Source organism: Eptesicus fuscus, chromosome 20, assembly GCF_027574615.1.
Source record: "Eptesicus fuscus isolate TK198812 chromosome 20, DD_ASM_mEF_20220401, whole genome shotgun sequence".
In the NCBI taxonomy this organism is placed as follows: domain Eukaryota; kingdom Metazoa; phylum Chordata; class Mammalia; order Chiroptera; family Vespertilionidae; genus Eptesicus; species Eptesicus fuscus.
The window spans coordinates 12,089,866-12,113,663 of record NC_072492.1 but is presented as its reverse complement, the minus strand read 5'-3'; the positions used below and the strand labels follow the sequence as shown (position 1 = coordinate 12,113,663).

Genomic DNA, 23,798 nt, shown 5'->3' with positions numbered 1-23,798 from the left:
TCTTCCTTAAAGTTTGGTAAAACTGCCCTGTGAAGCCATCTGGCCCTGGACTTTTGTTTGCTGGAAGCTTTTTGATGACTGCTTCAATTTCTTCCATAGTTATTGGCCTATTGAGGTTTTAGATTCTTCCTGATTGAGTTTTGGAAGGTTATATTTTTCTAGGAATATGTCCATTTCCTCCACCTTGTCCAGTTTATTGGAATAGTTGGTAGTAGTATTTTTTAACAAATCCTTTGTATTTCTGTGGGGTCTGTTGTTATTTAACAAATCCTTTGTATTTCTGTGGGGTCTGATTTTGTTTATTTGGGTCCTCTCTCTTTGCTTCTTGATGAGCCTGGCCAGATGTTCATCAATCTTGTTTATCCTTTCAAAGAACCAGCTCTTGGTTTTGTTGATCTTTTGTATTGTTTTTTTAGTCTCAGTATCGTTTATCTCCTCTATGATCTTTGTTATTTCCTTCCTTCTGCTTACACTGGGCTTTTCTTGTTGCTCTCTTTCTAACTCTTTGAGTTGTAGGGTTAGGTAATGTATTACCATTGTTTCTTGTTTTTTTTCAGTAGGCTTGTAGAGCTATGAACTTCCCTCTCAAGATTGCTTTTGCTGTGCCCCATAAATTTTGGATTGTTGTGTTTTAAAAGTCATTTGTTGCCATGATGTTTTTTATTTCTTCCTTGATCTCTGTGGTGACCCAGTCCTTGTTTAATAGCATGCTGTTTAGTCTCCATGTGTTTGATTTCTTTGGATTGTTTTTATTATAGTTGATTTTCAGTTTTATGTCACTGTGATCTGAGAAGACAATTGATATGATTTCTATCTTCTTGAATTTGGAGAGACTTTGCCTATGTCCTAACATATGGTCTATCTTTGAAAATGACCCATGTGCACTTGAGAAGAATGTATATTCTGTGGCTTTGGGGTGAAATGTTCTGAAGATGTCAATTAATTCCATCTGGTCTAGTGAGTCATTTAGGATTGATGTTTCTTTGCTGATTTTTTGTTTAGAGGATTTGTCCAATGGTGATAATGGGGTATTAAAGTCTCCTACTATGATTGTATTGCTATTAATCTCTCCCTTGATATCCTCCAGGAGTTTTTTTAATGTATTTGGGTGCTCCTGTATTGGGTGTGTATATGTTTACCAGAGTTATTTCTTCTTGTTGGATTTCTCCCTTTAGTATTATGAAGTGGTCTTCCTTATCTCTTGTTATATCCTTCACTTTGAGATCTAATTTGTCAGATATAAGTATTGCTACCCCAGCTTTTTTTTCATTTCCATTTGCCTGAAAGATATTTTTCCATCCCTTCACTTTCAATCTGTGTGAGTCTCTTGTTCTGAGGTGGGTCTCTTGTAGACAGCATATATATGGGTCATGTTTTTTTATCCATTCAGCCACTCGATGTCTTTTGATTGGAGCATTTAGTCCATTTACATTTAAAGTTATTACTGAAAGGTATTTGTTTGTAGTCATATCTATTTTTGTGTCAGTATTCCTTCTTACCTGTTTATTTCTTCTTTTCACAGTATTCCCTTTAGCAATTCTTGCATTGCTGGTTTGGTGGTGATAAACTTCCTGAGCCTTTTTTTTTTTTGTCTGTGAAGCTCCTGATTTCCCCTTCAATTTTGATTGATAGTCTTGCTGGATATAGTATTCTTTGATTCAGTCCTTTGCTTTGCAACACTTTGTATACCTCCTTCCATTCACTTCTAGCTTGTTGTGTTTCTGTTGAGTAATCATTTGACAATCTGATGGGTGTTCCTTTGTAGGTATCTCTCTGTCTCTCTCTTGCCGCCTTTAAGATTCTCTCTTTATCATTTATATTTGCCATTGAAATTATGACATGTCTTGGTGTGGGTCTTTTGGGGTTGATCCTGCTTGGGACTCTCTACTTGTGTAACTTTTATCTTTCCCATATCCGGGAAGTTTTCTGTCATTATTTCTTCAAATAGATTTTCTAATCCCTGCTGCTCTTCTTGTTCTTCTGGCAGCCCTATTATACGCATGTTACTTCATTTCATGTTGTCCCGAAGTTCCCTTAGGCTTTCCTCCTGCTTTTTAATTCTTTTCTCCAATTGCTGTTCAGATTGAGCTTGTTTCTGTACCTGATCTTCTAACTCACTAATTCGGTCCTCTGCTTCTTGTAGTCTACTGTTGAAACTTTCCATGGTTTTTTTTTTTTTTAATATATTTTATTGATTTTTTTACAGAGAGGAAGGGAGAAGGATAGAGAGTCAGAAACATCGGTGAGAGAGAAACATCGATCAGCTGCCTCCTGCACCCCCGCCACTGGGGATGTGCCCACAACCAAGGTACATGCCCTTGACCGGAACCGAACCCGGGACCTTCCAGTCTGCAGGCCGACGCTCTATCCACTGAGCCAAACCGGTTTTGGCATCCATGGTGTTTTTGATTGTAGCTATATCACTTTTCATTTCTTCCTGATTCTTGCATAAGTTGTTGATTTTCTCATCCATCTGATGTATAAATTCCACGACCATTACTCTGAACTCCTTTTCGGTCATGTTGCAAGCTTCAGTTTCAATAACTCCCTTTCTTGGCGACTCCACATTTTCTTTCTCTGTGAGTTATTTCGTTTCCTCATTCTGGCTATCACCGGAAAGCTCAAGCTTCCGTTTGCGTGGACCTGGGCCGTGTGCTGTGGGGTCTTCGCTCCACCCGAGTTTCACTGAAGTGCTCTGACACTAGGACGTGTGGCTGCCTTTGGTTGGTGGGAAGCAGACTTGCCCAGGGTCAGTGTCCCCAGTGTTCCGTGTGGTCTGGTGTGCACACTTAGAATCAGGGGCCCTGTCTGCACCACACTGTTGGTATGTGCCGAAAATGAGATCCTTAGCATGTGCCAGGAGTCAGAGTTTCCCTGTGTCTGCACCAAGAATCGAGTGTCAGAGTCTCTGTTGCCTTGTGCGGTTTCTCGTTGAGAATCAGGGTCCCTGTGTGTGCATGCACCAACAATTGGGGTCGCTGGCTCTTAGTGTGAATGCGCTGTGAGTCAGGGATCCCAGGCAGCTGTGTCTGGCTTGCCAAATTCCCTGAAGTGGAGCTGCATCCTGTGTGTGCTCTCTCTACTGAGCCAAACCAGCTAGGGTGCACACTCTCAAATTCCTGAAGGTGAGCTGGCTCCGTGCACTCTCCCAGATTCCCCGAAGGGGGGCGGAGTCCGTCCTGCATGCCAAATTCCCCAAAGGGAAGCCCCTCTGTGCACGCTCTAAGATTCCCTGAAGGGGGAGCTGTGACCCGCAAGCCAAATTCCCCCAAATTCCCCAAAGGGGAACCCTCTGTGTGCACTGACAGATTTCCCCGAAGGGGAGCTGCTTCTGTCCTGCGCGCCAAATTCCCTAAGGGGGAGTGCGTCCCTGCGCAAAGCTCTGCAGCTTGGGCGAGGGGCGGGTCTATCAGTTACTATGGCGCTATCCGCACGCCTGCGGGGAGGGGGATAGGCTCTTTGACTCACAGAAATCTGCTGGGAAGTCTGGATTCTTGTTGTTTGTTGGTCTGAAGCTGTGATAGCAGTTCTCTGTCCCCAGTGGCTGCAGGGTCCTGGTTTGTGTCAGAAGCCAGGATCCGAGTCTCAGGCAGCTCTGTTTCTCAAGATGGCGTGGTCTCCGCATCCGCACCAGCCACTGAGAAGTGTCCGCTTTGTGCGCGGGGCTCCGCCGTCTAGGACTGCCCATTAGGCAACCCCTTGGAAGACGTGCAGAATCTAACTGACCCTAGCTCATACACACACACACACCACACACATCTACACTCTCCTCTATGGGTTCCTCGCTCACACTCTCTCCCTACCTTCCTGCCGGTCACCATCTTTTCCATCCACTATTTTTGCTTCTTTCATTAAGTTTTACATTTCTGTGATATAGTGTCTTAGGAAATGGAAATAAAGCCCAGGGTGACACTATATATGAACAGTAGTACTGTCCAGGAGGAATACCTTCGTATTCTTGTTCATAAATGTTTCTATTTTGGACTATATTAATGGAATCCACTAACAAAGGCTGGCTTGGCAGATGATTTAACCACAATATTATATAAGAGACAAATTGCTCCGCAAGATAGCAACTTGGCTTGAAGAAGCCTGTAACTATTGTGTCCCGCAGGGGTGCTTAACTTAGAGTTCAAGGCTTAAATTGTATGCAATATTTTAAGCATCTGTTTGTTTGTGTATATATGTATGTGACTTTGGATGTGTGTGGCCCAATAGATTTAAAAAAAATATATTTTTATTATCAGATTTTAAAATCTGATTGTCTGTGACTCTCCAAACCTTAAAATCTCCTGAAATGTCAGTTTCCTGCCTCTGTATAATCATACAGGAAAATATTTAATTTCCCCTGTATTTTAAATGTTTCACTGAATAAATAAATTATCCTGCCCTTTAACTGATAGAGGCAAAACATTAGTTTGGTTATTAAAATGCACTAGCACGGAGGAACCAAGATGGCGGCAAAGTTAAACAACTAAACTGCCGCCTTGCATAACAATTTCAAAACTACAACTAAAAGACAAAATGTCTACCACCCAGAACCATGGGAAAGCTGGCTGAGTTGAAGATTTACAACTAAGAAGAGAAAGGAGCACAAACGCTGAAAAGATGAGGTACGGAGGAGCGCGAATCGGGCTGGTGGTGGGTGACTGGGCGCGAGGCTTTTTTTCAACCTGAAGGGAGACAAGCTCCCGATCACTCTGAAATCCAGTACTGGGGACACGCAGGGGACCCAGACGCCTACGGGGAGAAGCTGGACTCTCGGCCATCGGGTTGGAAAGTCAGAGTGACTTTTTTGCAGAGGTGCGCCCAGCAATTATTGTTTACTGCACTGGAGCGTGGGACGCAGGGACTTGGAAATGTGGAAAGGCAGAGACGGCTGATGGCAGCCATCGACTTTTGCCACGCCCTAGCCCAGTGACACCCTGACACCCCACCCCGCCCTGAGACCCCACCCCGCACATTCTACAAACCCGCCCAGGCTCCACACAGTGGCTTTTGCATATAAATGGCCTGTTCTGTGGCAGCTTAACCAAATAAACTGCAGCTCCAGTCAGACTGCTCCAAAACTGCCCAAGCAAAGAGGAGAAAACTGTAGTTCTTGCTGTAGCTCCTGCTGGGGGGGGCCTCAGACAGTAGCTGACCTGCACCCCATTGGCGATCTAGAAACTAGTGTATCTAGTGGTCGGTGTAAGACGACACCAGATTTCAACCACTCTCATAAGGGACACATTCAAGAGGCAGACTCAGTGAGCACCAAAGCCCTACCGGAACAAGTTCTGCCCCATAAACGTGTCTCCAGCACAGCAATTCTTCCGTTATAGACACAGCGGGTCCTCACAGCCAATTGGTCTGGAGGTCAATTCCTCCCAGTGATACCAACAACAATCAAGACTTAACTACAACAAGGCTGTACACAGTACACAAAGGGGTACACCAAGAGTGTCCACCTCAGGTAACTGGGAGACTGACCCGTTGAACCAATAGGACACCTAGTACACAAAGCTACCCAACCAACTCAGGGAAGCAGCAAAAATGAGGAGGCAAGGAAACAGATCACAAATGAAAGAAATGGTGGAGAACAAACGAATGGACATAGAGTTCAAAACCACGGTTATAAGGTTTTTCAAGAATTTCATGGAAAAGGCCAATAAATTTAATGAGACCCTCGAGGATATGAAAAAGGACCAACTAGAAATTAAACATACACTTACTGAAATAAAAAATATTACACAGAGACCCAACAGCAGACTAGAGGATTGCAAGAATCAACTCAAAGATTTGGAATACAAAGAGACAAAGGACACTCCTCCAGAGAAGCAAGAAGAGAAGAGAATTCAGAAAGTTGAAGATAGTGTAAGAAGCCTCTGGGACAACTTCAAGTGTACCAACATCAGAATTATGGGGGTGCCAGAAGAAGAGAGAGAGCAAGATGCTGAAAACCTATTTGAAGAAGTAATGACTGAAAACTTCCCCCACCTGGTGAAAGAAATAGACTTACAAGTCCAGGAAGCACACAGAACCCTAAACAAAAGGAATCCAAAGAGGACCACACCAAGACATCATAATTAAAATGACAAGAGCAAAAGATAAAGAGAGAATCTTACAAGCAGCAAGAGAAAAACAGTTAGTTACCTACAAGGGAGCACCCATATGATTTTCAGCTGATTTCTCAACAGAAAGTATGCAGGCCAGATGGGAGTGGCAAGAAATATTCAAAGTGATGAATAGCAAGAACCTACAACCAAGACTACTCTACCCAGCAAAGGTATCATTCAGAATTTAAGGTCAGATAAAGAGCTTCACAGATAAGAAAAAGCTAAAGGAGTTCATCACCACCAAACCAGTATTATATGAAATGCTGAAAGGTATTCTTTAAAAAGAGGAAAAAGAAGAAAAAAGTAAAGATAAAAATTATGAACAACAAATACATATCTACCAACAAGTGAATCTAAATGTCAAGTGAATTAAAAATCTGAGGAACAGAATAAACTGTTGAACATAATAGAATCAGAGGCATAGAATGGGAGTGGATTGATAATTCTCAAGGGGAAAGGGGTGTCTGTGTGGGGGGTATGGGAAGAGACTGGACAAAAATCATGCACCTATGGATAAGGACAGCAGGGGGGAGGTAAGGGCAGAGGGGGGGGTGGGAACCGGGTGGAGGGGAGATATTGGGGGGGGGAAGGAGAAACAATTGTAATAATCTGAACAATAAAGATTTATTAAATAAAAATAAATGCTCTAGCACTATTGGTTTTGACAGTTTCTGCTCAAATAAAGGTTAGTTCTACTTCATTACCAGGCCATTCAACACCATCTGAGTCAAATTTTCTTTTTTTTTAAAAAAAGAGAGGAAAGGTGTCAATAACTGTGCTGTAATTATTTATTAATTAATCTGTTCATTCATTTATTTTGTGTCTACTGTATATGTACCTTGGGAGTCTGCTGAAACCTTCTGGCCACTTGATTTTAGATTGTAATTCCATGACCAACCCCCACCCCCCCTCCCCAGATTCCAAGGTTTGAATATGCTCAAAGTTCTTCTCAAGACTTCTTTAAAAAAACCTGTGGACTTAAGAGTCTGAATGTACCCTCTCAAGTAATTCCCTATGAGGAATTCACACAGCTGCCAAAAGAAGAAAATCTTCACCTCTTTATCCTGTTACATGCTCTTCTGAAAAAATAGTTTTCATCGTCCTAAAAATTCCTGTTCCACCTGTGCACACTCCGTCTCAGTCTGGGGCTGGAAGAAGCAAGAAAGCAAATGAACAAACACCAAGGCCAGCGCCCACCCCTGTGAAGAACACCTTGAGTTTTCTCTCTTACTAAATATAGAGCTCTGGAAAAGACACCGGCTCCGAAGCGGAGACTGTGCCATCTTGAAGGGGAAAGTGGATGTTATCAGAAGCCTGAAAATCTACAACTATGGTACCTACCGAACAGCTGCGAACCCCAGAATACCGGTCCCAAATTGGCTCAAACACGCAGATTCAGAGGAGCTCTACACTCCACCACGGAAAGGTCATATTTTGCTTGGGATAAGGTGAGGTCTCTGCTCCCAGCAGGACAGAGAAACACGCGCACTGCGGGAGCTGGAGGACCCGGGAAGTCTGCACCTAGAAAAATCCATGGCTGTTGGGGCTGGCGTGATCCATGAATGTGTAAGGGGGTCCTCAGAGCTGCTAACAGAAGGGATCTCTAAAAAGCAACACATTTTGATCTGACGCAAAAGGACAGCCTAAAATTATAAAAAGTGTGCCGGCTGCTTAGACACAAGGTGGAAAAAAGACTGCCCAGACTTGCGTGCACCTCCAGAGTTTCCACACTTACGCTTTTTCCTCTTTAAATCCTTGCTTCTGATTACTAAGCCTAATACATAGGATCACCCAATTGGGGACACCCTTAGAGACTGCAGGGGAAAGTTGTTTGTCTGGAACCTGGGGATCAGAGCAGGGAATAACCATCAGAGAACCAGCTCTGGGGCAACCCACTCCCACAAACCGGTATTGAGTGCCACAGGGAAAGCAGAATCTAAGCACAGGCTAGAGATGACCTATAGACCCGGGGGTCAATCCAGAAACACTGCCACCCAGGGGTTGAATCACAAACTGACTCTTGTATAATCACAAATAAAGGAATACAAGAAATTAAGACACACTACCTGCTTAAAATTCAGAACTGGCTTACAACACTGAGAAATTAAGACACACTACCTGCTTAAAATTCAGGACTGGCTTACAACACAGTGGAATGCAGGAAACTGCAATACTCTCCTGACTGGGAAACAGGTGTGCCAAACAAAACAGTAGAGGAAGTGAATGACCTTCACTACTGCATATTTTTATTTATTTTTTATCTTTTTTATTTTTTTCATCTTTTACTTAAGAAACTAATTTTTTCTTTTTTCCTCACTTGATTTTACCTTCTTAATTATTACATTTTTATTTTCAATCAGTATTATTACTACTACTATTTCATCTTTTTTTTTTTAATATTTTTATTGAGGTATTATATGTGTACATATCTTACTATTACCCCCGCCACCCCACACCCACACATGCCCTCCCCCCCCCAGAGTTTTGCGTCCATTGTTTATGCTTATATGCATGCATACAAGTCCTTCGTTTGATTTCATAACTCCCCCACCTTTCCCAAACTTTCCCCCTGTACTTTGAAAGTCTGTTTGATGCTTTACTGTCTCTGTATCTATCTTTTTGTTCACCACTTTATAATGTTCTTTACTATCCCTAAATGAGTGAGATCATGTGGTATTGTTCTTTCATTGACTGGCTTATTTCACTTAGCATACTGTTCTCCAATTCCATCCAGGTTGCTGCAAATGATGAGAATTCCTTCTTTTTTATGGCAGCATAGTATTCCATTGTGTAGATGTACCACAGTTTTCCGATCCAGTCATCTGCTGATGGGCACCTAGGCTGTTTCCAAATCTTAGCTATTGTAAATTGTGCTGCTATGAACATAGTGGTGCATATATCCTTTCTGATTGGTGTTTCTAGTTTCTTCGGATATATTCCCAGGAGTGGGATTACTGGGTCAAATGGGAGTTCCATTTTCAGTTTTTTGAGGAAACTCCATACTGTTCTCCACAGTGGCTGCACCAGTCTGCATTCCCACCAGCAGTACACGAGGGTTCCTTTTTCTCCGCATCCTCGCCAACACTTGTTGTTTGTTGATTTGTTGATGATAGCCATTCTGACAGGTGTGAGATGGTACCTCATTGTTGTTTTGATTTGCATCTCTCGGATAATAAGTGACTTTGAACATGTTTTCATGTGTCTCTTGGCCTTCCTTCTGTCTTCTTTTGAAAATATTCTGTTTAGGTCTGTTGCCCATTTTTTTATTGGATCATTTATCTTCCTCTTATTGAGTTGCATAAGCTGCCTGTAGATGTTGGAGATTAAACCTTTATCAGTGATAGCATTTGCAAATATGTTTTCCCATGCAGTGGGCTTTCTTGTTGTTTTGTTGATGGTTTCTTTTGCTGTAAAAAAGCTTTTTATTTTGATGTAGTCCCATTTGTTAATTTTCTCTTTAGCTTCCATTGCCCTAGGGGCAGTGTCAGTGAAGAAGTTCTTGTGGCATATGTCTGAGATTTTGTTGCCTGTGGCTTCCTCTAGTATTTTTATGGTTTCCCGTCTTATGTTTAAGTCCTGTATCCATTTTGAGTTTATTTTTGTGTATGGTGTAAGTTGGTGATCTAGTTTCATTTTTTTGCATGTATCTGTCCAGTTTTCCCAACACCATTTATTGAAGAGACTGTCTTGACTCCATTGTATGTTCATGCCTCCTTTGTCAAATATTAATTGAGCATAGTGGTTTGGGTCGATATCTGGGTTCTCTATTCTGTTCCATTGATCAATATGTCTGTTCTTGTGCCAGTACCAGGCTGTTTTGAGAACAGTGGCTTTGTAATACAGCTTGAAATCTGGTATTGAGATCACACCTACTTTATTCTTCTTTCTGAGGATTGCTGAGGCTAGTCGGGGTCTTTTTTTATTCCAGATGAATTTTTGGAGAGTTCTTTCTAGGTCTGTGAAATATGCTGTTGGTATTTTGATGGGGAGTGCATTGAATCTGTAGATTGCTTTGGGTAGTATGGACATTTTAATGATGTTGATTCTACCAATCCAGGAACATGGTATGTTCTTCCATCTGTTTACGTCTTCCTCTATCTCTTTTTTCAGTGTCCTGTAGTTTTCTGCGTATAGGTCTTTTACCTCCTTAGTTAAGTTTATTCCTAGGTATCTTAATTTTTTTGGTGCGATGTCATCTTTTTATTTTAAAGTGTCATTTTATTTTCTCTTTATTTTACTTTGGGATTAGTGTTCTACATTCTATTTTCATCTTTTCTTTAGCATCATTTTACTCTATCTCAACTCTACCTTTATGCCATCACTCTCTTCATAACTTTTCCCCTTTTGTTGTCCTGTTTCTCTTACCCTTTTCCTGCTTTAGATTTTCCCTATTCTTTCTTTTTACCCTCTGTTAAAACTTCACCCCTACTTATATATCTAATTTTCAATCCCCTGCTCCAAGTCCATACACACCTCTCTCTTCTCTGTCTTCACTATCCAAAAAATTGTTTTTCTCTCTGTCCTTTTGTTGTTTGCTTGAATGTTGATTATATCGATTTTTTTATGCTTGTTTGTGAGATTGTTTTGCTTATTCTTTTTTTTTTTTTGTTTTGTTTTTGTTTGTTTTTTGCTTCTGTTTTCCCTTGCCTCGCTTGATATTAGTTGTTGTTTGTAGTTTGTATTAATCTCCAGGTACTTTTTGCTGGCATTTGTTGGGATTAGTGGCTGTTCTATTGAAGTTTTCTCCCCATATATATAGTTTGTTCCCCTCTTCTTTCTTATTCTCTTTCTTTTCTCTCTTACTTTTTTTTTCCCTTTTCCCAATTTCATTTTTGCACTCCTTTCTTTCTTTTTTTTTTTCTCTTCTTCTTTCTATCCTATCCTCTAATTTGCCTTTCTCTGGTGGTCACCTTTATTTGGGATTATTAATATTGTGAATACATTTGTGTTCAGTGCCTTGTGCATTGAACCTGGTTGTGTTGTATTTTGTGCCTTTAAATCAAAGCAGGAGAGAGAGAACTACATAACCAGACACCCAGAGAAGAGAGACCATGGGGAGACAAAGAAACAGCCCACATATGAAAGAAAAGCAGGTATCACCATAAAAGGAAGTAAATGAAATGGAGGCAAGCAACATGACTGGGTTAGCTCTTCTTCTCCTTCCTCTCCTTGGCTTTTGCAGGTTTGTTCCAATTATCAATTGGGATAATGAATCATCCCAAAACTTAGTGACTTAAAACATTAACAATAATTTTAATGACTTAAGACATTAACTTAAACATGAACTTAGTGTCTTAAAAGATTAACTCAGTGACTTAAACATTAACGTAGTGACTTAAAACATTAACAATCATTTATTGTTAACTTACAGTTCTGGTGGCTCAGCTATTATTCCCACTTAGGGAATCTCCCGTGGTTGTAGTCAGACAGTGGCTAAGGCAGGAGACATCTCAAAGGCTTCTGCATTCACTGTGTCTGGTGGTCGATATTGCCTGTTGACTGGTATCTCAAGTGTGGGCTGTTGGCCGGAACATCTATATGTGGCCTCTTCATGTGGCTTGGGTTTCCTCACTGCTGGTGGCTAGGTTCTAAGAGCACGTAGCCCAAGATAACGGTGCAAGGAAGAGCATGACATTTAACCTAGCCTTGGAAGTCACATTGCATCACTTCCCATTGTAGTCTGTTGGTTCAGGTGGTCACAGAAGTCCAGACAAGACACAAGACGGGGGAATATAAATCCCACCATTTGATGAGAGTAGTGTCAGTATTACAAAAGAGCATGTGAAATGTTTGATATTATTGTGGAAATATTTGGAAAACACAATCTGTCCCAGTCCATGTTTGGATCACAGGTCACATCCCTCCCACATGCAAAGTACACTCAACCCTTTTCCTAAGTTGCATTCCATGTGGCATCAGTTAAAAATCCAGGATCTCATCCAGATGTGGATGAGGCTTCTTGGGTGTGGTTTCTCAGGAGTAGCTAATGAGATTTGGTTTGGTTCTACTGCCTGTGAATTCACTGTGGCTGTTGGATTTATCCTCTAGGCCAGCAGTTGCCAACCTTTCGGACCTCATGGACCACCAGTGGTCCACGGACCATGGGTTTGGAACTGCTGCTCTAGGCTTTCTCTTCTAAACTATCCTTTCCTTTCAATAAACAGTAGCCCATGTTTATAGGTAACTAGTCCCTTAGCCTGATTCTTTAACATTTTTTATTTTATTTTATTCCCCTGTTGGCCATAGCTTGAGCCCTACACATTCCCTTCCCTTTCACCTCAAAGGGAGGTCCTTTGTATGTAGCCACATAGTCATCATTTGTGTAAAGATCAGGCTGGATGAGCTATCTTGACCAGGCTGGATGAGCTAGCTTCCAGATGAGCTATCTGGCCAGGGCCAAATATATATATATATATATACTAGAGGCTGGTGCATGAAAATTCATGCACTGGAGGGGGCATCCCTCAGCTCAGCCTGCCTCCTCTCACAAACAAGGAGCCCTCAGGGGCAGGAGGCGACCCGGTGATCAAGGGATGGCAATGCCCCATTACACCTCTGCTGCTGCCACTACTGGCATCACAAGCCTTGGCTGGCCCTGGTTACGTGAGCCTCAGGAGGCACTGGGTGGCTGGTTAGCTGCCATCTGAGGCTTGCCTGTGCCTCGGGCCAGCCCTGGGCAGCTGGGCAGCCAACATCTGAGCAGCCACCATCTGAGGCTTCCCTGCACCTTGGGCCAGCCCTGAGTGGCTGGGGGGCTGAGGGGACTGGGGGGCTCTGGAAGCAAGCTCGAGGAGTGGTGGGCCCGACCTTGCCACATGCCTACCACCCTGGCGGGGCTGAGGGGACTGGATGACGCCATCTTCTGGCTGTGGGCACCGCTATCTTTGAGGGTGTGACAATCAATTAGCATATTTCCTCCTTATTGGCTGTGGGCACTGCCATCTTCGAGGGTGTGGCAGTCAATTAGCATATTCCCTCCTTATTGGCTGTGGGTACTGCCATCTTTGTGATGGCCTGATGGTCTATTAGCATATTCCCTCTTTATTAGATAGAATATATACCTTGTGGGTATTGTAGGCATCAATTAGAATACAACCCGTTAGACAAAAATTTGTATACGGTATAAATTTCTTTTCAGTACGCCTTCTCTAGCTTGGACTCCTCCTGAAGATTCTGAAATGTCCTATTGTTTTAATAGAGAAATTTTGCTGGATATACCTCTGAGAACCTTACAAGGCCTTTGTTTGAAGCACCACATTAAATCTTTCTGAGGTTTTAAAAAATAATTTTATAGTTATACTTTTCACTTAATTTTCAGACTTTGCTTTCCTTAAAATGCCCTGCATTTGACTCTGCCCAGAAACCATTTCTTACTTTTGGCATTGCTAGTCATTTGGAATGACTAAGATAAGAAACAACTTTATAGTGATCTCATCAAGTCCTGGACGTCTCACCCACACTCCACCTACCTGCTGGTCTAGGCATCAATTTCTTCTTCCTGCCTATATTTGGCCCAAGTAGTCTCTGCTTCCTCCTTCTGTCCTCCTCCCACAAAGATAAGGATCTGCACCCGAAACTGCCTAATCCCCGCCTTCCTGAGCTGGGGCCGAGTTCTGGGCTGCCCAGAGTGTGTGACCAGGCCTGGTTGGTTGGAGGCCTGCCATCCATCCACACCCTGCAATTCTGCAATTTCAATCAAAACAAGGCTTTAGAGGGGCGGGGTCTTGAGCCCTTTTATTAGGCACCTCCACTCTTCTTCTCCCTCAGAAGGCACTAAACGTCTCTGTGGAAGATGGGTGTCTACCGCATCTGTGTGTCTACTGGGTCCTCGCTCTTCGCAGGCTCCACCAATCAGGTGCAGCTGTGGCTGGTGGGCCAGCAAGGGGAAGCCAAGCTCCGGAAGCGCTTGCAGCCCGAGAGGGGCAAGGTGAGCTGGCGGGAGCTGGCCCCAGCCCGGAGGAGGGAGGGGGTCACATACCTGGGAAGAGACGCGCGCTGGGCAGAGCATGGCATGCAGCAAGCATTCAATAAATGTCCCGGCCCTCTGGCTTCCTTGGGATGGAGAGGTTGCTCCTGCATGCCCTTCCTTCACAGAGCTCTCTCTTTTTTGCAGATTGGCTGCGTGTCTCTGGTTTCCTCTATTTTATTTCGAGAGGAGAGAAAGAGATAGAGATAGAGATAGAGATAGAGATATAGATAGAGATGGAGATAGAGAAAGAGATAGAGTGAGAGAGAGAGAGAGGAAGAGAGAAGAGAGAGAGAGAGAGAAAGAGAGAGGGAGAGAGAGAGGTTTTATTCCATTTACTTAAGCGTGGTTGACTCTTGTATGTGTCCTGACCGGGGTGAACCTGGAACTTTGTGGTGTCAGGTCACGCTCTAACCTACTGAGCTACCTGGCCAGGGACGTTGCCTCCATTCGGAAACTCTAGTTCAAACCTCTTCCACCGAGCCGGGGCCTGGGGTGGGTTCGGGGAGGAGGAGAGAAACTAAGAGCTGAATTTCCTGATCCCTTCTCTTCTCTCATCATATCTTCCTGGTTCGCCCCCGGTTCCCGTTACTTTTTCTTCCCCATTTCCCATCCCCACATTCCCGTCGCCCACCCAGCTCATCCAGGACCTCCAGATCTGGATGTCTGTTCCGCGGATGCCTCAAAGGAACATGCCCAAGCGAGGTCCTCCCCTTTCCCACCCCCAACACCTCTCCGCTTGCCTTCCCAGAGGTGTCACTTGACCGTCCCGCTCTGTTCGCCTGGCACCAAGAAACAAGCGCTGTCAATTCTGCCTCCTGGACATCTCCGGCTTCCGGGTCCGGATGCCCCCCCCCGCATCCCCCCCCCCCGTCCCCCCGACCACCAGTGTCCCCGGGAACCTACGCCACCTTCAGCCTCTTCCCCCGCCCGGCCGCTTCCTCTCCTGCCCTTCCAAGCCCCTCTGCAGCCAGATGGACTTCTTCCAAATACGTCCCCAGCCTCAAACGTCCCTCCCCACAAACATCTGAGTGGCTTCTTCTGGTTCTCAGGACCAGCTTCTTGGCTTAGCCTTCGAGACTCTTCACGATCTCGTCATGCGCATCTCCCACGCGCTCTGTGCTGGGCTCAGCCTCCGCGCTCTCGCTTCCTCCCCCTGGCACGCATTTCTCCAACCTTTCCCTCTCTCTCTTTCCCTGGTTAATCCCTTCACACCTAGAGGTCTCTGCTCACATCGAGCTGAGGGGGCGCCGGGGTCTCTGGGCTGTAAGTGCCTGGTCCACAGTGTATCTCCCCGCGCAACGGTGCGCTCGCCCGCGGCGGTGCCCAGCCCAGCGCCCAGCGCCCAGCTCAGCGCTCGGTTGGATCAATGACTACGAGGAGGAAAGAGGAGGAAACAGGACAGGAAGGAGTGCATCTTCCCTCCTCCGCCTCACTCCGGGCTGAAGAACTCCACGACCCGTAATGGGGACGTGGGAATACCTGGTCGGGTGCCCCCTTTTTCTGTTTGACTCCTTTTGCGCCGCTTTCCCAGAGGCCCAGCGGAAGGGCCAGGGCGGGGAGCTGGGCTCAGTCCCAGTCCCCACGTCCAGCGATGGCCATGGATGCTTGAGCCTCTTGTGTCGCCTGCAGGAGACTGAATTCCAGGAGGACGTGAAGGAGTACCTAGGGCCGCTGCTGTTCGTGAAAATTCGCAAAAAGCAATTACTACAGGATGACGCCTGGTTCTGCAACTGGATCTCCGTGCAGGGCCCTGGGGCCAGTGGGGACGAGTTCCGGTTCCCGTGCTATCGCTGGGTGGAGGGCAGTGGCGTCCGGATGCTCCCGGAGGGCACAGGTGAGCGCAGGGTGGGGTGTGAGGGGGCCTCTGGGGCCCAAAAGAAGCTGGGGCTGGGGGAGAGGAGAAGAGGGAACAGGGTGTGAGGGCGGAACCGAAGGGCTGGGTCTTTTTTCCTTTCGGAGGAGGTGGATTGGTGGAGTTGTCATGCAGGCTGGGGAGGGGCGTGATGCTGAAGGGTCACCCCTCCCCCGCAAGGGTGGGCTGAGAAGGCACCCCTGGCAGGGACAGGGGGGAGGCTCTCGGAGAAGCCTCATTGTCCATGCCCTTGTCCTTTCCCTCCTTCCTCCTGTAGGCCGCACGTTGGTAGAGGACCCTCAAGGCCTGTTCAAGAGACACAGGGAGGAGGAGCTGGAAGAGAGAAGGAAGCTGTACAGGTTAGCCTAACCCTGCCCCTGACGCCCCCTGACCTGGCAGTGAGTCCTGGCTCTTCCTGGCATCAATGCCTAATTTCATTTCTGCACCACAGATGGGGTAACTGGAAGGATGGGTTAATCCTGAATGTGGCTGCGGCCAATTTAGATGACCTCCCGCAAGATGAGAGGTTTCTGGAGGACAAGAGAATTGACTTTGAGGCTTCACTGGCCGTGGGGTGAGAACAATGTGGGCTGGAGAAGCGGGAGTCATTCTGGTCCAGGCTTCTATGCACTGGACAGGGCTGATTAGCCCAAGGGGGGTGCTTATAGTTATAATGTGTGATTTTGAGACTAACTTTCAAATGCTTTGCCTTTCCTTACCTGAAGGCTGGCCAAATTAGTTGTCAAAGAGTCTCTAAATGTTCTTGTTCGCTGGCATGATCTGGATGACTTCAACAGGATCTTCTGGTATGACCACAGCAAGCTGGCTGGTCAGTATCCCAAATTCCAGTACTTCTCCCAGGACCCTTACCACCCAATCTAGGGAACCAGGGCTGGGAGAATTGAGGTCTGGGTTCCTCTGGTGGGCTGGAGTTAGAAGAACCAGGAGATCAGATCTCACAACCTGCTCCACAACTGCCACCCTCAGCCAAGGTGCGGGACTCCTGGAAGGAGGATGCCTTCTTTGGGTATCAGTTTCTCAATGGCGTCAACCCCATGCTGCTAAGGCGCTCCAGTCGCCTTCCTGCCCGCCTAGTGTTCCCTTCTGGGATGGAGGAGGTGCAGGCCCAGCTGGAGCAGGAGCTGAAGGTATGGACATAATGGCCCAAAGGAGGCCACACAGTGTAATGGGAGTGTGGTAGGTGTTTATGTTGCTCCGGGCCCCACTGTGAATCCAATTTGCCCCCAAATGCAAGAGGGGATTCTACAGGGGAAATCTTGAGTGATCCTGGAGGCGTGCAACCACATGGCCTCCTCGACTGAAAGAAACATATTGTGGAGGAAGAGTGTGTGATGAGTGATAGATGCAATCAAAATGAGGAAATAACTGGGACTTGGTGCTAAGGATTTGGGGGAGTGTGTAGTAAGAGAATAAGATCAGGGGTGGGCTTATTAATCAGGAGTCAACATGGATCAATTGATGGGTTGGGCAGAGAAAATTCCTGGGTATAGGGTGAGACAGACTTGGGTTTGAACCCTGGCTGTGCTGTTTAAAAAACTGTGTGACTTCAGGCAAGTTATCTATCTTATTTTATCATGTTTCCTTCTTCTTTTTTTTAAACCTGGAGTTAATTCAAGTGCTTGTAAGACTTATGTGAAGCAATAGCTTGTGATTCATTACCTGTTTCAAAGTAGGTGATGGAGATAAGTTAGTTTCCTTCTTGTTCTTCTTCCTTTGGGGAATCAGGGTGGGAAGTAGATGCCTTATACTGATAGCCCTCACCCTCTGCCCCCATCCAGGGAGGCACGCTGTTTGAAGCTGACTTCTCCCTGCTGGATGGGATCAAGGCTAACGTCATCCTATGTAGCCAGCAATACCTGGCTGCCCCTCTGGTCATGCTGAAACTGCAGCCTGATGGGAAACTCTTGCCCATGGTCATCCAGGTGAGAGGACCCAGGATTTCTGCTCCCTGGTGGTTGGCCCTCTCAGCTCAGCCCTTCACCCAAATTCATTGAGGATTCACTTGTGCTAAAGCACTGGAGGTGGCAGTAAAGGAGGCAATGGGCAAAGGCAGAAAGGTGCGGTCTAGCTGGAGAGAGAGACTGGGAAAATCTAAATATGCTCCAGTACTGAGGAAGTACCTGAGGATGGAGATAGTGTGGGAGGGGTCATGGGCGGTAGGGTGGGCATGACCCTTGGCAAAGGAGCAGGGCCTCCTCCCAGAGGAAGATGGGTTGGGCAGCGAGGCTGAGGTGTGCAGAGTGTGAGACGTTAGATTGTCAGTGGACCATTGGGCTGGCGTGCTGGGGGGTAATGTGAGGTGAGAGGGCCCAGACTGTAGCTGGCTATGGATGCCAAATCAAGGAGTATGAACACAGGAAGCTGGTGTAGATTGTTGTGAAAGAAGCTATAGGAACATTCTATGGGTCATTTTGTTTAGGATGAATTGGAGAAGGGAGATCCTGGATCTGGATATTAGGGTGACATGCTACAGCAATTGCCCAAGATGGAGGTAATGGACTCAGTTGTGGGGAATAGCTGTGGGGGTGCAGAGGAAAGCTATGTGGGCATGCAAAGGAAAATTAAACTGGCCTTGATTCAAGGAAAGAGAAAAGGAATAGTTAGGCAAGACACCTGCAGAAATAAGACAAATGAAAAGGAAAAGATGCTCAGGTGGCTTTTGTCTGGCCAATTATGAGATAGCTAGAGGCCTGATGCCTGAAATTCGTGCAAGAGTAGATCTTTCTTTCTTTTTTTAAAAAAAATATATTTTATTGATGTTTCACAGAGAGGAATAGAGAGGGATAGAGTTAGAAACATCAATGGGAGAGAAACTTCGATTTGCTGCCTCCTGTACACCTCCTACTGGGGATGTGCCTGCAACCAAGGTACATGCACTTGACCAGAATCGAACCTGGGACCTTTCAGTCCACAGGCCAATGCTCTATTCACTGAGCCAAACTGGTTAGGGCGAGTAGAACTTTGTTGCCCCGGCTGCTGGCACCGGCTTCCCTCTGGCACCTGGGACCCGGTCTTCCCTCGGTGGCTGGCAGGCACGCAGGACCCAGGCTTCTTTTGCAGCCCCTGCTTCATCTGGAAGGATGTCCAGAAAGATGTCTGGTCTAATTAGCATATTATGCTTTCATTATTATAGATGGGGAGACACTCAAATTATTACATCTAGCCAGTGACTAGCTGAGAACTGGAGACTTAATCAGCGGAATAATGGTGGTGTTGAAAGATTAGAGAGAAGCTGAACTTTCTGAAAAAGTGTGGGATAAAGGAAGCAGAGGGTTTGAATCTTGTCCACACTAGGGGAGTGAAAGGGCAAGTGGAGGCCAGGAAGTTGTTAGAAGAGGAGTTTCTGCAGAAGGCTGGGCAGAGCAGCATGTACAATGTTAATGCATTGAGTGGGTAGGAAAGTCAGGAGAAGGAATAGTGGCTGCTGGGAGTAGCAGCAGTGAGATGGAGAAAGCTAAGCAAATTTGGGGAAGAAGGGAGTGGTTAAAATGCAAAGTAGGAGGAATATGTTGGGCACTTGGCCACTCATCCTCTTTTCCCCACACTGTATCCTCACTCCAGCTCCAATTGCCACGCACGGGATCGCCACCACCACCACTTTTCCTGCCCACGGATCCCCCGATGGCCTGGCTCCTGGCCAAATGCTGGGTCCGTAGCTCTGACTTCCAGCTTCACGAGCTTCTCTCTCATCTTCTGAGGGGACATTTAATGGCTGAGGTTATCGCTTTGGCCACCATGAGATGCCTTCCATCGATACATCCTATCTTCAAGGTAATACCTTATCCCCTTCTCTCCTGCCTGTCTCTCTGCTCAATGTCACAGTCCTGCCTCTGGAAGCACCCTCTCTGTGGAATCTCAGGGAGTGGGAAAAAGCCAACCAATGAGAGACAAGGGAGCAAGAGAGTGAGGTGGCTTGCTCTGAATTTTCAACAGGGTGACATCACCTCCCAAGGAGGTGGAAATGATTCATTGGCAAGGTGGGGGATTAAAAAGTCTTACTCTTTTTATGTATAAAGCACAGATTGATGAACATACAGTATATAGATATTGCCTGCAAATGACTGAGGATTCCATCACAATAGGGAAGACCAAACAAATAACATAGAAGTCTTTTCCAGCCAGTTTTGACCTGTCCTAAAATAGTAACACACAGGTCAGTTAGACAGGCTCAGGTCCACAACAGTGGCCTGTTTTGTTTTTTTTAAACAGATAATTTAAACTGAGTATTCACCTATTAACTTTTCTTCTTGGGCACTTCCAATGGGGCAAGAACCATTCTAGATGATTGTGCTAAGCAAGACAAAGTCCTGATCTTTGGAGATTTTCATGTCCATTTTGGGCTACCAGCCAATAAAGACTGTATTATGACAGATCAGCTGTGATAAGTACAATGCAGAGAATCAAAGCAGAGCGATGCGATGTTGAATTCAGACGGAGTGGCCAGGAAAGGCTCTGTTGTTGAGCAAGGAGAATGTTGAGCAATCTCCATATGGGCAAGGAGAATGAGGCTCTGAGGAGCCAGCCTTGAGATGACCAAGATGCACATTGTTCTGGGCAGAGGGAACAGCTGAGAACAGTGCAGAGGTCCCAAGGCAGGAGCTAACATGTCATGTTTGCGGAATGGAAAGGAGATGAGTGTAATGGACCAAATGGAGAAGGGAGGAGAGGAAGTTCTGCAGGTAGGTGGGGTAGAGCATGCATTCCAATGGAGGCAGTTAGATCCCTCCCAGGGGGAGAAAGTGGGTCCAGAACCACGGAAAAGTTCTAGGGTGCAAAAACTGAGAATATTTTATGTATAAAGCAGATATATACAGCTCTAGCCTGTTTTGCTCAGTGGTTAGAGGGTTGGCCTACGGACAAAAGGGTCCCAGGTTCAGTTTTGGTCAAGGGCACATGCCTGGATTGCGGTCTCTATCCCCAGTAGTGGGTGTGCAGGAGGCAGCCTATTAATGATTCTTTCTTATCATTGATGTTTCTATCTCTCTCTCCCTTCCCCTTTCTCTCTGAAGTCAATAATAAAAAAAGCACAAACATATCTGTTATGTACTGTATATATATATACTGTATATATATATATATATATATATACAGTACATAACAGATATAGTATAGTGTAGCATTAAAATTTCAATGGTTGGGGAGAAGAAACACTATCTAAAAAGGCTCTGTAGAGGAGGGTTAATGAAAAAAGGTGGAGAAACATTGAACAAAAACTTGAACAGTCTTATATGAAAAGAAAAGGAGAATGATTTCTTCCCATTATCATACAGCAATAAGTCAATGGTTTGTGGAATGAATCACAGTTTGACTGAACACTCTTGGTGCTGAGGGACCACTGAACTTCATGGCTCTGCTTTTCCTGAAGACCTGGCACCTTTCCTGTTCTTCAGTTCCAATTTCCTGCAGGGACTTGCCGCAGGTCTCTCCTGATTTGTTCTTCCCTGCTCTCTTCCTCCAGCTGATAATCCCCCACCTGAGATACACCCTGGAAATTAATGTGCGGGCCAGGACTGGGCTGGTCTCCAAACGTGGCATTTTTGACCAGGTATGAAGAGAGAAGGTGGTTTCGTGAGCTCATGCTCCCTCTGTCTGTGGCCTCCAGCAGGTGGAGTTGCTTGACCCTGCCCATCCTTGCTTCTCAGGTGGTGAGCACCGGTGGTGGAGGCCACGTGGAGCTGCTTAGGCGCGCTAGAGCCTCTTTAACGTATAGATCATTCTGTCCCCCTGATGACCTGACTGACCGGGGGCTTCTGGGAGTCAAGTCTTCTTACTATGCTCAGGATGCTCTGCGGCTCTGGGAAATCATGTATCGGTGAGGCAAGGGGAAGGCAGGGCTTGGGGGGAGGGTGGGCGGTCAGGGAGTGGCTTGAGAGACCAGGTGATCTGTGTTGGAGGGCTGGGTGCCCTGACCTGGCCATGTGGGCAAGGGGCAGAGGGCCTGGAGGCTCCTTGTCAGCTTCAGCTCTCTTGGCCCAACCCCTTGGCTGACAGCTATGTGGAGGGAATTGTGAGTCTTCACTTTAAGACGGACAAGGCGGTGAAAGAGGACCTTGAACTGCAGACCTGGTGTCGAGAGATCACTGAAATTGGCCTGCTAGGGGCCCAGGACCAAGGTGAGTTGAGTCCCTGCTCTGAGTGTGGAAGATTCCTCCTGGGAACATCCCCAGAATCCTCCCTGCTTCTATGAAACTTCCCAGAAGCATGTCCAACCCCTATTAAAATGCCCAATGGCCTTTTCAGGTTCTTATGCAAGAAGAATCCCTCTAGGTCCCAGAAGCAGTAGGACCAGTGGTTGCTCATAAATGCTTAACAACTGGCTCTCTGGAAAAAAAGAAAAGAAAAAAAGCCCTGATTTGTAGCATTTGCCCATTTCCATGGTGTAAATATTTTCACCATAGCTCCCATTGTGATGTCACCAGCTTGCTAAATACCTGAACATTTAACATAACTGACTCTTGTGAGCCAGTGTGAGCCATACCAGTACCCCATTGAGTAGGGCCCTCCCAGGAGATCTCCCCGTTTCTCCCACCACAACTCATGCTCATGTCAGTGTCCACAACAGTTCCTCAGAGTCCTGGACCCCCTTTCTTCCCTCCCGTATTCTCCCTGCTCAGCTTCTCTGAGCTCTGTTTCTGTTTCTGGCCTCCCAGCTTCTAACTGTCCTTACCTCTTGCAGGATTTCCCATGTCCTTAGAGTCCCGGGACCAGCTTTGCCACTTTGTCACCATGTGCATCTTCACCTGCACTGGCCAGCACTCTTCCGTTCACCTGGGCCAGGTACTTGTTATAAGGGGGCAGTGGGCATTTGCACTTGGAGTGGCGGTGGGGGGAGGCGGCTGTGTGCAGGTGGCTAAGGGGTTTTTATGCTTAGCAGACTTTGATTCCAGATATCTGCCCCTTCTTAGCTGGATTGGTATGCTTGGGTCCCTAATGCACCCTGCACAATGCGGCTGCCCCCACCGACCACCAAGGATGTGACACTGGAGACGGTGATGGCAACACTGCCCAACTTTCATCAGGCTTCTCTCCAGATGTCCATTACCTGGCAACTGGGCAGACGTCAGCCCATTCGTGTGAGAGCCAGGTGGCCTGGTCCCTGAGGAAGGGGGCAGCTGTGAGGAGGTGTGGCGCTCCAAACTGGGGTTCATAAGGCTCTAAGCTGATTTTCTCTCCATCTCAGGTTCTTCTGGGCCAGCATGAGGAGGAGTATTTTTCAGGCCCTGAGCCCAAAGCTGCGCTGAAGAAGTTCAGGGAGGAGCTGGCTGCCCTGGATAAGGAAATTGAGATCCGGAATGCAAAGCTGGATATGCCCTATGAGTACCTGCGACCCAGCATGGTAGAAAACAGTGTGGCCATATGAGCACCCCGGCCTGTGGTTGTTCCAGCATCTCTTCCCCCAAACCTCAGCCCCATCCCTTAGAGCTTTCAGTGTTCCTCTCCCCAGCCATGCCCCCTTCTATCTCCTCCCGCCCTAGAGAGTCACCTTTTCTCTGTGTCTGTCCACAGTGAACACATTTTACTCTAGACTCACCACCTAGGGGCCTCATTTCCCCCTTATTCCTCCCACTTTTCCTATTGTCCTCCCCTCCTCCCTCATCATTGGGTTCTCCCAAAGGGCAGGTAGTAGTCACACTTATAGAAACTGTTTCTTTGGATTAGGGCAATAATACATATTACTCCACATGTTTATAATTTTGAGTTTAACAATAAAAAAGATACTTTAGATTAATGAAAGAAAAGAAATTAGATAAAACTATCCTAAATCAAACACTGGCAAAAGAGTATATAGCATGTCTTTTTAACTCGGTGGGATTTAACACATCCTGCAGCCAGACACAACACAGGGCAGACCATTAAC

At 46.1% G+C, this 23,798-nt stretch overlaps 1 protein-coding gene across 1 annotated transcript; it reads left to right on the top strand.

The window, feature by feature from the left end:
- Positions 1-13,879: 13,879 nt before the first annotated feature.
- LOC129147367 (polyunsaturated fatty acid lipoxygenase ALOX15-like) lies at positions 13,880-23,326 on the top strand. The gene is made up of 14 exons (XM_054709289.1): positions 13,880-14,025; positions 15,697-15,901; positions 16,197-16,278; positions 16,371-16,493; positions 16,645-16,748; positions 16,907-17,067; positions 17,719-17,862; positions 19,502-19,711; positions 21,399-21,485; positions 21,583-21,752; positions 21,932-22,053; positions 22,617-22,717; positions 22,846-23,013; positions 23,121-23,326. The coding sequence occupies exons 1-14, from the start codon at positions 13,891-13,893 to the stop codon at positions 23,298-23,300; spliced, it is 1,992 nt and encodes a 663-aa protein (XP_054565264.1). The 5' UTR covers positions 13,880-13,890; the 3' UTR covers positions 23,301-23,326.
- The last annotated feature ends 472 nt before the right edge of the window (positions 23,327-23,798 follow it).

Coding starts and splice junctions, on each gene's coding strand:
- LOC129147367 (XM_054709289.1), top strand. CDS start 13,891: ATGGGTGTCTACCGCATCTGTGTGTCTACTGGGTCCTCGCTCTTCGCA. Junction 14,026..15,696: donor TGCAGCCCGAGAGGGGCAAG/GTGAGCTGGCGG, acceptor TGTCGCCTGCAG/GAGACTGAATTCCAGGAGGA. Junction 17,863..19,501: donor TCTTGCCCATGGTCATCCAG/GTGAGAGGACCC, acceptor TCCTCACTCCAG/CTCCAATTGCCACGCACGGG.